The following is a 12,162-nucleotide window of genomic DNA, read 5'->3' on the forward strand; positions in this document are numbered from 1 at the left end:
TGATTATATTATTATTATATGATTGTTTGTCAGTTTCTGGAGAGCGAGGTAACAGATGGAGCATGATAACTGTTAGAATTGGTCAGTTACTTTGTATGTTGAATCCCATTTATGTAGCACTTTTATGTTTAGCCTTAGCAGTATATACCAGGAGTCCTGCAGCTTATAAGGCTCTTAAAAGTTTTGGAATTTTGCAATTGCCATCCAGGTCAACATTACAAGCCTACACTGGAGCATTTATGCATGAACCAGGAGCAAGCAGTCAGTGCATAGAGAGGCAGGTTGCTCGTTATGTAATCTTCAAGGAACAGTGCAGAGAAGCTGGTAAACAAGAGCCCAAATCGGATGGGGTACTCATATTTGATGAGGTGAAAGTTGCATGTCAACTGATGTGGAACTCGCGTAGCCATCAGCTGATGGGCGTTGTCATGACCCACCAAGAATTGTCTTCCCTTAACGACATTTATAGATTATTGAAAGAACCTGACATTGCACAGCAAACATCTTATATACTCCAGTTTCTATGGCGTGACCTTACCAGTGAATTCGACATTGTGGGACCTTACTTTACAACTTCTTCTTGCATGGAAGGGAAATTTGTCATAGCATGTGTTTTAGAGACAGTCAAGCTGTTTCAGTTTTATGGCATGAAAACAAGCCTGTTGGTTTGTGATGGTGCATCTTCGAATGTTTCAGCCATAAAAGCAAGCCACAAACACAATGGAGTATATTCAGTTGCTCAAAACAAAGATGATATTTTTGAAGTGAAACCATGGATGGTGAATCCATTCAATCCACCTCATCACATTTATTGGCTAATCTGCCCATCTCATCAGGTATGTACCAATCATAATCATAATGCACGAATGATCTTAAATTTTCACTTTCTACCAGCTCAAAAATATGGTGAATGCACTGTTCTCTTCAAAGAGCACTGGTACTAAGCATTTTCAGCGCAGTGGCCAGTGCAAGTTTGGATGGGATACGATTGATGACTTGTATCAACGAGAATTGAGTCGAGTGAAGCTTAATTGTGCAAGAATGGTACCAAAGCTGAAGGAAACTCACTGCTTGCGGGATGCGTGGACTAAATTAAATGTCTTACCAGCAAAGATAATGCAGGTAATAATGTGGTTTTGTGAGAAATGTGTATTTATGTCATCTGGCTGTGAAATAGCAAGAACAGGTATCGTCAGAGCTCCACTGGCATATTCATCAGGACCATACTACACCTGAAGAAGCAGCTAAGACAGCTGAAACATTGGCATACTTGGAAGCCTGTCAATGCCTGTTTGAACATGGGTTTCTGAGTCATGAAAGAATTAGAGGTCTCAATTCTGAGGTGCTGAATAACATCAACAAGGGATACCGCTACTTTTCCGGATGGCTTACTGATCTGCTTGAATGCGGTATTTTACTTTGAACATATGTGTGAGATTTTAGTTTTCTTTCTACAGGCCCAAATTTCCCACACACTTCCAACACACAAAGGGAGTTCCTGTCATGGCAAAGTAAGCTGATTCAGAATGTGTGTATTTTCTATTTTTCTATTTGTAGCATGGGACCTTCTACGGATAGATGTCTATGGCTTTAACGCCTTTGCTAAATGGTTTTTTAATTGCTATCCAACATACTTTATTTCACCCCTTCGAATTTCTGGATCTGCAGTGGAGAGTTTGTTTAGCCAATATAAATACAGTGCTGGTGGAAAGTTGGATGCGGCAAACTATGCAATAGCAAGATGTTCTCATTTGGTTAAGCAGTGTGTTGCTAGCCATCAAGCTGGGAAAGATTATCGAGACCAGTCTGTTGGAATTGAGCTACCATTAGTAAAGCACAAGTATGGTAAAGCAAGCACAAAGGACTAGTTAACTTGTAATATATTGACCAGTGTATTAATGTACTACTTTATCTTTATTGAAATTTCACATGCACAATATGTGCCAAATCATACAGTCAAGAATGCATGTACTATATTGCAGTGAACTTAGCCCCCAGTTGTGTGTGATGAGTTAACAGTGTGTTCCGTAAGTTTACTTCTACAGTGGATGCCACACCCTTCTTAGTTGCTAGTTGTTGTTTCATTGAAGAGACGAACTCTTGAATTCTAGTATTGCACAATTTCCTAGTAAACTCTACAAAAACACTTTCTAAAACTTCTTCATTGAAAGTCTCGATGTTTGGTAGCTTTTGGGCCAATACATTTTTAAATGATTCTCGTAGATCATGACGTGCAGCGACAGTAGTGTGTCCCACCTGCAAGAAACAACAACAGTTATAATTCAATTTGCAAAGGACAACAACATATTTCAAAATATACACAAGCGTTTGAGACTATCACACCCAGTCATGGTCTCTAATAAAGATGAATAGTTTTTAGAATTTACTATAAAGTTAAACTATCTACCAGTGTTCACCTTTATTAAATCAGCCCCATGTTCATTTAACCCTTTTGAATTGACCACCTGCTTTAAGACCATGTCCACTTCACGAAGGTGTGGTACAAAAAGTGGATCAGGGAAATACATGTAACCCCTGTCACGATACTTTAAGTATCCTGGAATGCACGATTTGTCCTTGGTATCGATAGCTTGTAGCACAGTGATTTTTTGAGAAAGGACATTTCTTTGGTCATCAGAGCACTGTTTGATTTCCTTGTATAGCGCATGCAACATACTACAAAGTGCTGCTCCTCCAAAACGGTAGTACACGCCGTCTTCATCTGTTCCTATTGTTACACTCCCAGACTCAACAAGTTGTTTCTGAAATCGAGTTACATGTTCTAATAGAAAGTGGTACACAGTAGATGACACTGTTATCATAACCTTGTTACAGTGGGGAACAGGCATTCCATTTGCTTTACAAAATTCCAACCATGTGCTTCGAAGGGTATTCACAGGGTGTTCAGCCAGCTCTTGGTAATCTATGTCTTGCAAAGAATATTCTTCACTAAGCAGGAAAACACTACAGTAATTGTGCCAATCTAGCTGGAATCGTAAGAAGGAGTCTGGAAGTTTCTTGCTGCTGATGTAAAGTGTCCCAAAGTAACGATGGTGATGCACAAGCACTTCTCGAAGAGGCTGCTCTGATGTACACAACACATTTGCAAAATCTTTCAGTAATCCACCATCATCAAAAGTTTCCTTCAGTTTACTGATTACTTCCCACTGTATAACCTCACTACTGATACTTTGTATTGACTGCAACAACTCATCCCTCTCTGATTTCTTCATTGCTTTAGTTTTACTAGTTTTGCCCTTCTTTTGAGAGGTTTTCTGCTGCATGGCTTGGGCTGCTTGAGCCGTGGTTGCTCCAGCACTTGAACCTTTGCCGCTTATAAGCTCTGAGCTTTTTGTTCCCTTTGAACTGCTTGTTCTTAGACTAGCCTTCTTTTGAGCGGGTTTTTGCTTTGTGGCTAGGGATGCTCGAGCCGTGGTTACAATTGAGCCATCGTCGTTTGTGGACTCTGATTCCTTGGAATTGCTTGCTCTAGCCTTCTTTCGAGGGTTTTTTTTGCTTCGTGACTTGGGCTGCTCTAGCTGTGGTCGCTCCTGCATTCGAGTTTTCTCCATTATTTGTCTCACACTGAGTTACGTCCGTCCTTCTTTGCTTGCTCGCCGATTCTACTTCTTTTTCTAACAGTTTGCGCCGTGTACTTCGTCTTCTGGCACCTACTACTCCATTCTCAGTCGAACTGCACTCAGCCATATTTGTGACGCACGTGCATATAAGCTTGCGTGCTCTCAACCCACAGCATCGCACGCCGGTCTCACCTATTTACACTTCTTGTCGAGGCCATAGGACTTAACGGGCTGATTTTTCACAGGCCATAGCGTAGTTCAACACTCTCCCTCCCACATTATATACTCTTGATAGTAGCATAACTCCTTCACATAATTTTGTTGCTAATTGAAACTGTTTGTCAAATAATTAATTTATTTTCACTGTGTTTATTCTATTGTGTAGTTGTTCACATGTTTGATGCCCTCACTGGTAAGTCACTGGGTACATCCTCCTCATCAGGGAAGTCACTAAAACACCACACTGAGCTGTTGACAATTGCACTTGATCATCATGGTCCCCCAGCTACCTGACAACTGATCCTACTGGATAAGAACCATGACCTCTACATCACACCTGTGAGGAGCTTTGGTAGCACCAGCAAGATGACTAGTATTGGTTGGTTGATAACATTATTGTACACACTTGCACACCAGACAAACATCACAACAATCTTATAGCTAGTTGTCATTTTTGTACTGTTGTCATCACCTCTGCACTTTACTTCCAAAATAATACTTGCTAATCTACTCTTTGCTCATAAGTGATGGGCTAGGTACATACTTGAAAGTCTTACTTATTAAGTGGGGTGTATAATTAGTCACTGGTTTACAATCTCTATTAATACAACTGGTAGACCAATTTGAATAGAGTGATGACCCATGTGTACATTGATCACCCATGTGTACATTGATCACTGCACTACCAATTCACATATGTGTGCACACACACACACACACACACACACACACACACACACACACACACACACACACACACACACACACACACACACACACACACACACACACACACACACACACACACACAGCTAGTATTGAACCAATTGATATTACTAAATAATAGTTAGTCACCAAGACCAAGGGAACTAAGCGATTTAGTAACCCCAATGGCCTGAGGCTGTAGCGTCCCGAGCGCAGCGAGGGCGCTACTAAGGGCCAGAGGGGTTACTAAATCGCTTAGTTCCCGTTGGTCGCAGTGTCTAACTTATTTAGACTATGGTTTAAAGTACATACTTTTATAGCCAGAGCATTAGGGTGGGGTGAAAGAGCAATGCAGAACGGCAGAACGGTTTATTCCTGAAGTCCTTACAGCGCCCACAAAAATAATTATTCAACCGGTAACCAGAGTAACGGCTAGAGCTACAGTAGATACGCCGTTTAGTCTACTATTTGTCCAGAATTATTCGCAGAACACGGAGAAGAATTGTATTACAGTATTATCAAGTACTCCAGTGCACCTTTCGTGTTATAATTATTTTCACGTACAAAATTGCCTGAGGGCGGGTTACTAAATGAACATGTGTAGGTGACTAAATGAGCATGTCAGGTGACTAAGTGATTTAGTAACCCTGTAAATGAGCTGTACCATAGTCTAAAAGTGTGTTGTTGTTGTTGTCCTACAGATCAGTTTGGACTGGGAGAAGATAAATGCAAAGATTGCAATGGAAGCAGAAAAAGAGTCAGAGAAAACTTGAACTTTTAACTTTGAAACTTTTCATAATCATCAACATACATCACTTATGTATAGTGTCTAGTAGTCTACTGAATATAATTTCTTCCTATACAATGGATCCAAGCCCCAGTGTTCTCAGGCAATGGTAAAAGTGTTTAGATAAGTGAACTGTTCAGATAACTGAAGCTCATACATTACAAAGCTCTGTTGGAATACTCTAATAGGACATACAGTGTACTCAAAATACTCTAATAGAGTGGTCATTCTGCTTTTGGATAATTGATGGTCTACTGTATATATAAGTCTACCCAGTATTTAGTGGCAACTATTTGGGCCATAGGAAGTATTCCAGCTACTCCAGATTTACCCGGATCACTTTTGGAAATGATTATATACCACTTGAGATGCCCTATTAGATCACTCCTAAAATTAGCAGGTAGGCTTTTCACAAGCCTGTGACTGGCATGTTATCTTATTATAAGTACCTCTACTTTACAGGCTTGTGCCAGGCCATTTACAGTAATGTTTAATTATAAAGGTCCATTATTAGATACTGTTCTTCCATACAAATAGGCCATGTACCAGCTTTCCACATTGCTCGCCATGTGCCAACTCATCATTTTGCTTATCAAGTAACACATGTATATTCTTATTCATCATCCACTTGTACATACAGTATCATGATCACCAAATTTTACTGTTCACTGTACGTACATGTACATGACGCTCATACTTCTTTTATCTTGTTCATAGAAGTTCAACTGTCAAATGGCACAATTAATGTTAGCTCAGGCCATCCCAACATGCTTAAGTATCTATCTAGTAAACAGTCACACGTATGTGTGTGTGTGTGTGTGTGTGTGTGTGTGTGTGTGTGTGTGTGTGTGTGTGTGTGTGTGTGTGTGTGTGTGTGTGTGTGTGTGTGTGTGTGTGTGTGTGTGTGTGTGTGTGTGTGTGTGTGTGTGTGTGTGTACAATTTAGCAGTGTAATTCATCCTACTAGGCATGGCAGTTGGAGTGGAAGAACTGGTGTGCTACAGTAAATGCTGACCATACTATAGATATGGTAGACATCTCAAATGAGTCGGCTGAACACTTGGAATTCCCTGAACATGTTGTCCGAGCTTCTCTTGGTTGGGATCACCTCGTAGTCACCACACCAACACAGTGTTACATCTACAAGTAAGAGTATTATGTTGTAATAGATGAGTTCCATGGTAACAAATGCATTACCAGCTACCTGAATTGTTGCTCCCTCACATACGTAGATAAGGTATAGGAAAAACCCTGAATTTAAATGTAATATCTCATGACCTATACGTATGTGACCATCTCAGCAAAAACCCACCTAGTTTGCACAACTTCTGAATTTTTTTCCTCAGCATTATCTCTAGTGTACAAGGAAAGGATCATTAAAGTTTCATCCTATATAGCACTAGACAATAGGAAGAGCAAGGAAATCGATTTGTACAGTGGTTATATACTGAATTACAGGTGTGTACATTGGCAGCCATAACTTCTGTTTGTATTAGTCTACAGTGTTGGGATTTGGCTTAAAAGTGTCACCATGGATAGGCAAATCAACCAAGGTATAGTTTGCACCCTGTAGTCACTTGTGTATATACGTATACCTGGGAAACATTGTGGCAGTACTGGACTAACCTGTTATGTACAAGATATACAATAATTGTGTTGTGTAGTTCTCGTAGCTGGAATACACCAGTGACTATGGACCTTAAAGGAGGTTTGGTGATACTTATTCAACAAGCAGAATGGTTAGTGTTCCATTACAAGTGCTAACATGTTACTACACACTTATAGACATTTCTTGTTGGTGGATAGTGTGAGTGGCCTACAGTTGATCTCTTATGTAGTGTGGTGGATGAATAACAAGTTATGAGGTTGAATTGTTTTGTGTTGACAGGGTCGTCACATTTGCTCCATCAAACAACTTGGTTTACTACCAGACTCACTCAACCCTCATACAGTGACTGTGTGTAATGACACAGTGTGTATTCTGGATCAGAAGGATGAAAAAGGTTAGTTGTGTTATATCATCTGTACTAGTGTATTTAATAGTATTAATTTGAGACTTCACTAATAAAAGAGCTGATTGTATACTGTAGCTACTCTATCAATTTACCTCCATTGCAATAACTTGGTCTCAAGTTAAAGCAGTTCTGTGCAATACAATTACTAGTCAAGGAGCTCATATTTTGTAGTGAAATTTGTTACAATAAATGAGGCTATCCATTACATCCTTTCATAGTAGCATAACTCCTTCACATAATTTTGTTGCTAACTGAAGCTGTTTGTCAAATAATTTATTTATTTTCACTGTGTTTATTCTGTTGTGTAGTTGTTCACATGTTTGATTCCCTCACTGGTAAGCCACTGGGTACATCCTCCTCATCAGGGAAGTCACTAAAACACAACACTGAGTTGTTGACAATTGCACTTGATCATCATGGTCCCCCAGCTACCCGACAACTGATCCTACTGGATAAGAACCATGACCTCTACATCACACCTGTGAGGAGCTTTGGTAGCACCAGCAAGATGACTAGTATTGGTTGGTTGATAACATTATTGTACACACTTGCACACCAGACAAACATCACAACAACCTTATAGCTAGTTGCCATTTTTGTACACTTGTGATCACCTCTGCACTTTATTTCCAAAATAATGCTTGCTAATGTACTACTTGCTCATGAGTGATGGTCTAGGTACATACTTGAAAGTCTTACTTATTAAGTGGGGTGTATAATTAGTCACTGGTTTACAAATCTCTATTAATACAACTGGTAGACCAATTTGAGTAGAGCGATGACCCATGTGTACATTGATCACTGCACTACCAATTCACATGTGCACACACACACACACACACACACACACACACACACACACACACACACACACACACACACACACACACACACACACACACACACACACACACACACACACACACACACACACACACACACACACATGCAGCTAGTATTGAACCGATTGATATTACTGAGTGTGTTGTTGTTGTTCTACAGATCAGTTTGGACTGGGAGAAGATAAATGCAAAGATTGCAATGGAAGTAGAAAAAGAGTCAGAGAAAACTTGAACTTTTAACTTTGAAACTTTTCATAATCGTCAACATGCATCACTTATGTATAGTGTCTAGTAGTCTACTGAGTAAAATTTGCTCCTATACAGTGGATCCTTGTTTTTTCAAGCCCCAATGTTCTCAGGCAATGGTAAAAGTGTTCAGATAAGTGAACTGTTCGGATAACTGAAACTCATACATTACAAAGCTCTGTTGGAATATAGTAGGCATTCCAGTATCCGAGATTTTCTAATAAAAAAAATCTCCGTATATTCCCCAATAGAACCCTGGCACAAAATAACAACTCGTGTTTAACTTGGGATTGCTCTGTCATCCGAGCTCCATTGAGGATGAAAATTGCTGTGGGGTTTGTCCACACACTGATCATCATGAAAATCTTAGTTTTATCGTGCGCGTTACGTTTAAGTAAGTTTTGTGTTGTTTTGTAATCTTTTCATGCCTTGTTGTATGTAGAATACTTTAAAACTTTAAAAAACGTAGTTGGGTGGAAGGTAGTTACTGGTGCTTACTTTAAAGTGTGTAGTTACTTCGCTCTGGTTAGTGATTTTCAGGTCCAGAGCAATTTTCTGGTGGCTGTATCAGCTCAAAAGTATAAACCACTTCAAAGTTGACATAACAATGCCATATTTGAGACCACAACTCCATCTTAGGTATTGTTGCATCATTGTGGCACCTCCACTTTAGTTGTTTACCTTTATAAGTTGTTAATTTGATGTTTTTGCTTACTTGAGATAGCCTCTTGCCTATGGGTATACACCATTGTATTGAGAAGTGTGTACTATGTAGGTGAAACATATTTAATTTGCTCACCACAAAGCATACAAAAGATTGCTGAGATCCAATACAATCTGAAGTTACTCTCATTACATGTACAAACTTGCAGCAAGAAGCAACTGCAGTTTCAAGATAGTCCAGATTGCTAGATGGCTTCCTGAAGTAAGGGGAGCCCTGGAGGAAAAATGTACCTTTTTTCAGTTTTTAAGCACTGTGCATGCCAAAGTAGCTAATTCCAGCCCAACAAACTATATATTTCTGAGATTGGCAATCAATACTCTATCTATTGAGCATATAAAAAGCCCATTTTTCCAAAATTTAAAAATCAGGCTGGAATGCCTACTAATAGTCTCGCGTGCCAGACGTTTTGTGTGGGGGCGGTAAATAAACCGTCTGGTCACTGTTGCACACATTCCGGGACCACTGCCGGAATGTTGGCAGAGCCAATCAGATCGCTTCGCGCACTGTGACGAAACAACCACTAATAATTCAAATTCTTAGTGTAATAAAGAACTGAATCTCGGCTACAGATCACTTTTTCGAAAGTTTAACAACGTCATGGGCTTAGGATCTTTGTTTCCCTAGTACAGGGCTCTTAAAATCGTTCGTATAAGAACGATCGTGGTTCGCTACGGATTTGTGAAACGACAGAATTGTCGAGGAAGACGTTCAGCAATGTTTCGAATACGTCACCAGGACAATTATTGTCTTAGTCTGCTCAAAGAGGTGATTGGAACGATTATTGCATCATCCTTGGCGCAAAACAATGCCGTGATGTAATCTAATTGCATTCCAGTGAGTTCACGGAAAGTGTGCAACAGTGACCAGACGGTTTATTTGCCGCCCCCACACAAACCGTCTGGCACGCGAGACTAGCCTACTAACAGGATGTACAGTGTACTCTAATAGAGTGGTCATTCTGTATTTGGATAATTGACGGTCTACTGTATATGTAAGGATAGCAGAACTAGGTAGGCTTGTCTACCCAGTATTTAGTGGCAACTATTTGGGCCATAGGAAGTGTTCCAGCTACTCCAGATTTACCCGGATCACTTTTGGAAATAATTAATATATATATATATATATTAGGCCACTCCAATTGGTAATTATGTTTCTGGTCAACCGCCCGCATCCTTTTTTGGAGAATGTTAAATTTCAGAAATACACGAGATACATGGGTAAAATTCCCGCATCAGCTTTTTGAAAAACCTGGATTTCAGAAACAATATTGGGCAGCAACAAGTATGCTAATTCTAACCACAATTTGTATTTTATCAGTGAAAACCTGCAAGAAATGGACATAGTGCATAGTACAGATCGATATACTCTAATAGAACAGTCAGTAAATCACAAAAGTACTCTAATTGAGCAGTCACTTCATTGTTGCTTTGTTGCTGAATTCCGCCCGCCCGCACCTAGGACTCATTTTCAAAGGACCAGAAACATAACTACCAATTGGAGTGGCCTTATATACCGTTTGAGGTGCCCTATTAGAGTAGTCAGTCAGTAATAAGGACCCGTCGATTATGCTTATTATTTTGCCTATTATGCTATGCTGCACTGCTCAAAATTTTGCCTATTATGCTTAAATTAACGCTCAATGTTTACCTATTATTAGGCATTTCAGTATCCGAGATTTTTTAATAAAAAAATTCTCCGTATATTCCCCAATAGAACCCTGGCACAAAATGACAACTCGTGTTTAACTTGGGATTGCTCCGTCATCTGAGCTCCAATGAGGATGAAAATCGCTGTGGGGTTTGTTCACACGCTGATCATCATGAAAATCTTAGTTTTATCGTGTGCGTTACATATAAGTACGTTTTGTGTTGTTTTGTAATCTTTTCAAGCCTTGTAATATATGTAGAATACTTTAAAACTTAAAAAAACGTACTGTCGGGTGGAAGGTAGTCACTGGTGCTTACTTTAAAGTGCGTAGTTACTTCACTCGGGTTAGCGATTTTCAGCTCCAGAGCAATTTTCTGATGGCTGAGTCATCAGCTCAAAAGTATGAACCACTTCAAAGTCGGCATAACAATGCCATAATTGAACCACAACTCCACCTTAGGTATTGTTGCATCATTGTGGCACCTCCACTTTAGTTGTTTACCTTTATAAGTTGTTAACTTGATGTTTTTACCAACTTGAGATGGCCACTTGCCTATATGGGTATACACCATTGTATTGAGAAGTGTGCAATAGGTGAAGCATATTTGCTCACCACAAAGTATACAAAGATCGCTGAGATCCAATAAGACCTGAAGTTACTCTCATTACATGTACAAACTTGCAGCTAGAAGCAACTGCAGTTTCAAGATACTCCAGATTGATAGATGGCTTCCTGATTCAATTGTGCCATTTTCCCCTTTAAAATGTATGGGGAGCCCTGGAGAAAAAATGTACCTTTTTTTAGTTTTTAAGCACTGTGCATGCCAAAGTAACTAATTCCAACCCAATAAACTATATATTTCTGAGATCGGCAATCAATACTCTATCTATTGAGCATATAAAAAGCCTGTTTTTCTAAAATTTAATAATCGGGCTGGAATGCCTACTATTATGCTCAAATTATGCTCGACATCTATACCTCAATTCCCATGTTTTCCTAGTAAATTTGCACTTTATAGTAAATAGCAAGTTGCTGAAGCACAGACTCTAAATCCTTGCTTGTCAAAATGCATGTCACAGAAAAGATCGATATACTCTAATAGAACAGTCAGCTGTCTGACTATTCTCTGATTGTTCTATTAGAGTATATCGATCTTTTTCTGTGATATGTATTTTGATAACCAAGAATTTATGGTAATGCATAAGTGTTCTGCCTATTATGCTAGCATTATGCTCAATGCTTTCAGGCACCTATTATGCTCATTATTATGCCAGCATAATCGGCGGGTCCCTAGTCAGTAATTGCTGAATATCTTACCAGTCATGCAATCAAATGTTTTATTTTAAAAATGAGATTTGATCTGTTTAGTGTTTACTGGTTGGAGAATACTCTTTGT

The 12,162-nt window shown here is 39.4% G+C and overlaps 2 protein-coding genes across 6 annotated transcripts in view; both read left to right on the plus strand.

Annotated features, from left to right (window-relative positions):
- Positions 1–1,987, plus strand: part of LOC136240826 (uncharacterized) — a 3,386-nt gene extending 1,399 nt beyond the window's left edge. The window contains exons 2-7 of the mRNA XM_066031884.1: positions 34–81; positions 133–836; positions 895–1,122; positions 1,178–1,409; positions 1,458–1,511; positions 1,558–1,987. Of these exons, the coding sequence (XP_065887956.1) occupies positions 34–81; positions 133–836; positions 895–1,122; positions 1,178–1,409; positions 1,458–1,511; positions 1,558–1,868 (1,577 nt within the window). The 3' untranslated portion in view covers positions 1,869–1,987. The remainder of the gene's footprint in view (positions 1–33; positions 82–132; positions 837–894; positions 1,123–1,177; positions 1,410–1,457; positions 1,512–1,557) is intronic.
- Positions 1–8,447, plus strand: part of LOC136241850 (intraflagellar transport protein 80 homolog) — a 23,261-nt gene extending 14,814 nt beyond the window's left edge. The window contains exons 2-10 of one of the 5 annotated variants that reach the window (XR_010694430.1): positions 3,967–4,179; positions 5,207–5,692; positions 6,010–6,092; positions 6,259–6,437; positions 6,750–6,844; positions 6,956–7,030; positions 7,077–7,098; positions 7,180–7,294; positions 7,615–7,627. Coding sequence is in view for 2 of the 5 variants with exons in the window: in XM_066033221.1 (XP_065889293.1) it covers positions 5,539–5,692; positions 6,010–6,092; positions 6,259–6,437; positions 6,956–7,030; position 7,077 (492 nt within the window). In the remaining 3 variants the exon portion in view is untranslated. Of the gene's footprint in view, positions 1–3,966; positions 4,180–5,206; positions 5,693–6,009; positions 6,093–6,258; positions 6,438–6,749; positions 6,845–6,955; positions 7,031–7,076; positions 7,295–7,614; positions 7,828–8,308 lie in introns of those variants that run through there. The other 4 variants (XR_010694429.1, XR_010694428.1, XM_066033222.1 and 1 more) reach the window with 4 other exon arrangements.
- The last annotated feature ends 3,715 nt before the right edge of the window (positions 8,448–12,162 follow it).

This window comes from Dysidea avara, chromosome 12, assembly GCF_963678975.1.
Source record: "Dysidea avara chromosome 12, odDysAvar1.4, whole genome shotgun sequence".
In the NCBI taxonomy this organism is placed as follows: Eukaryota; Metazoa; Porifera; class Demospongiae; order Dictyoceratida; family Dysideidae; genus Dysidea; species Dysidea avara.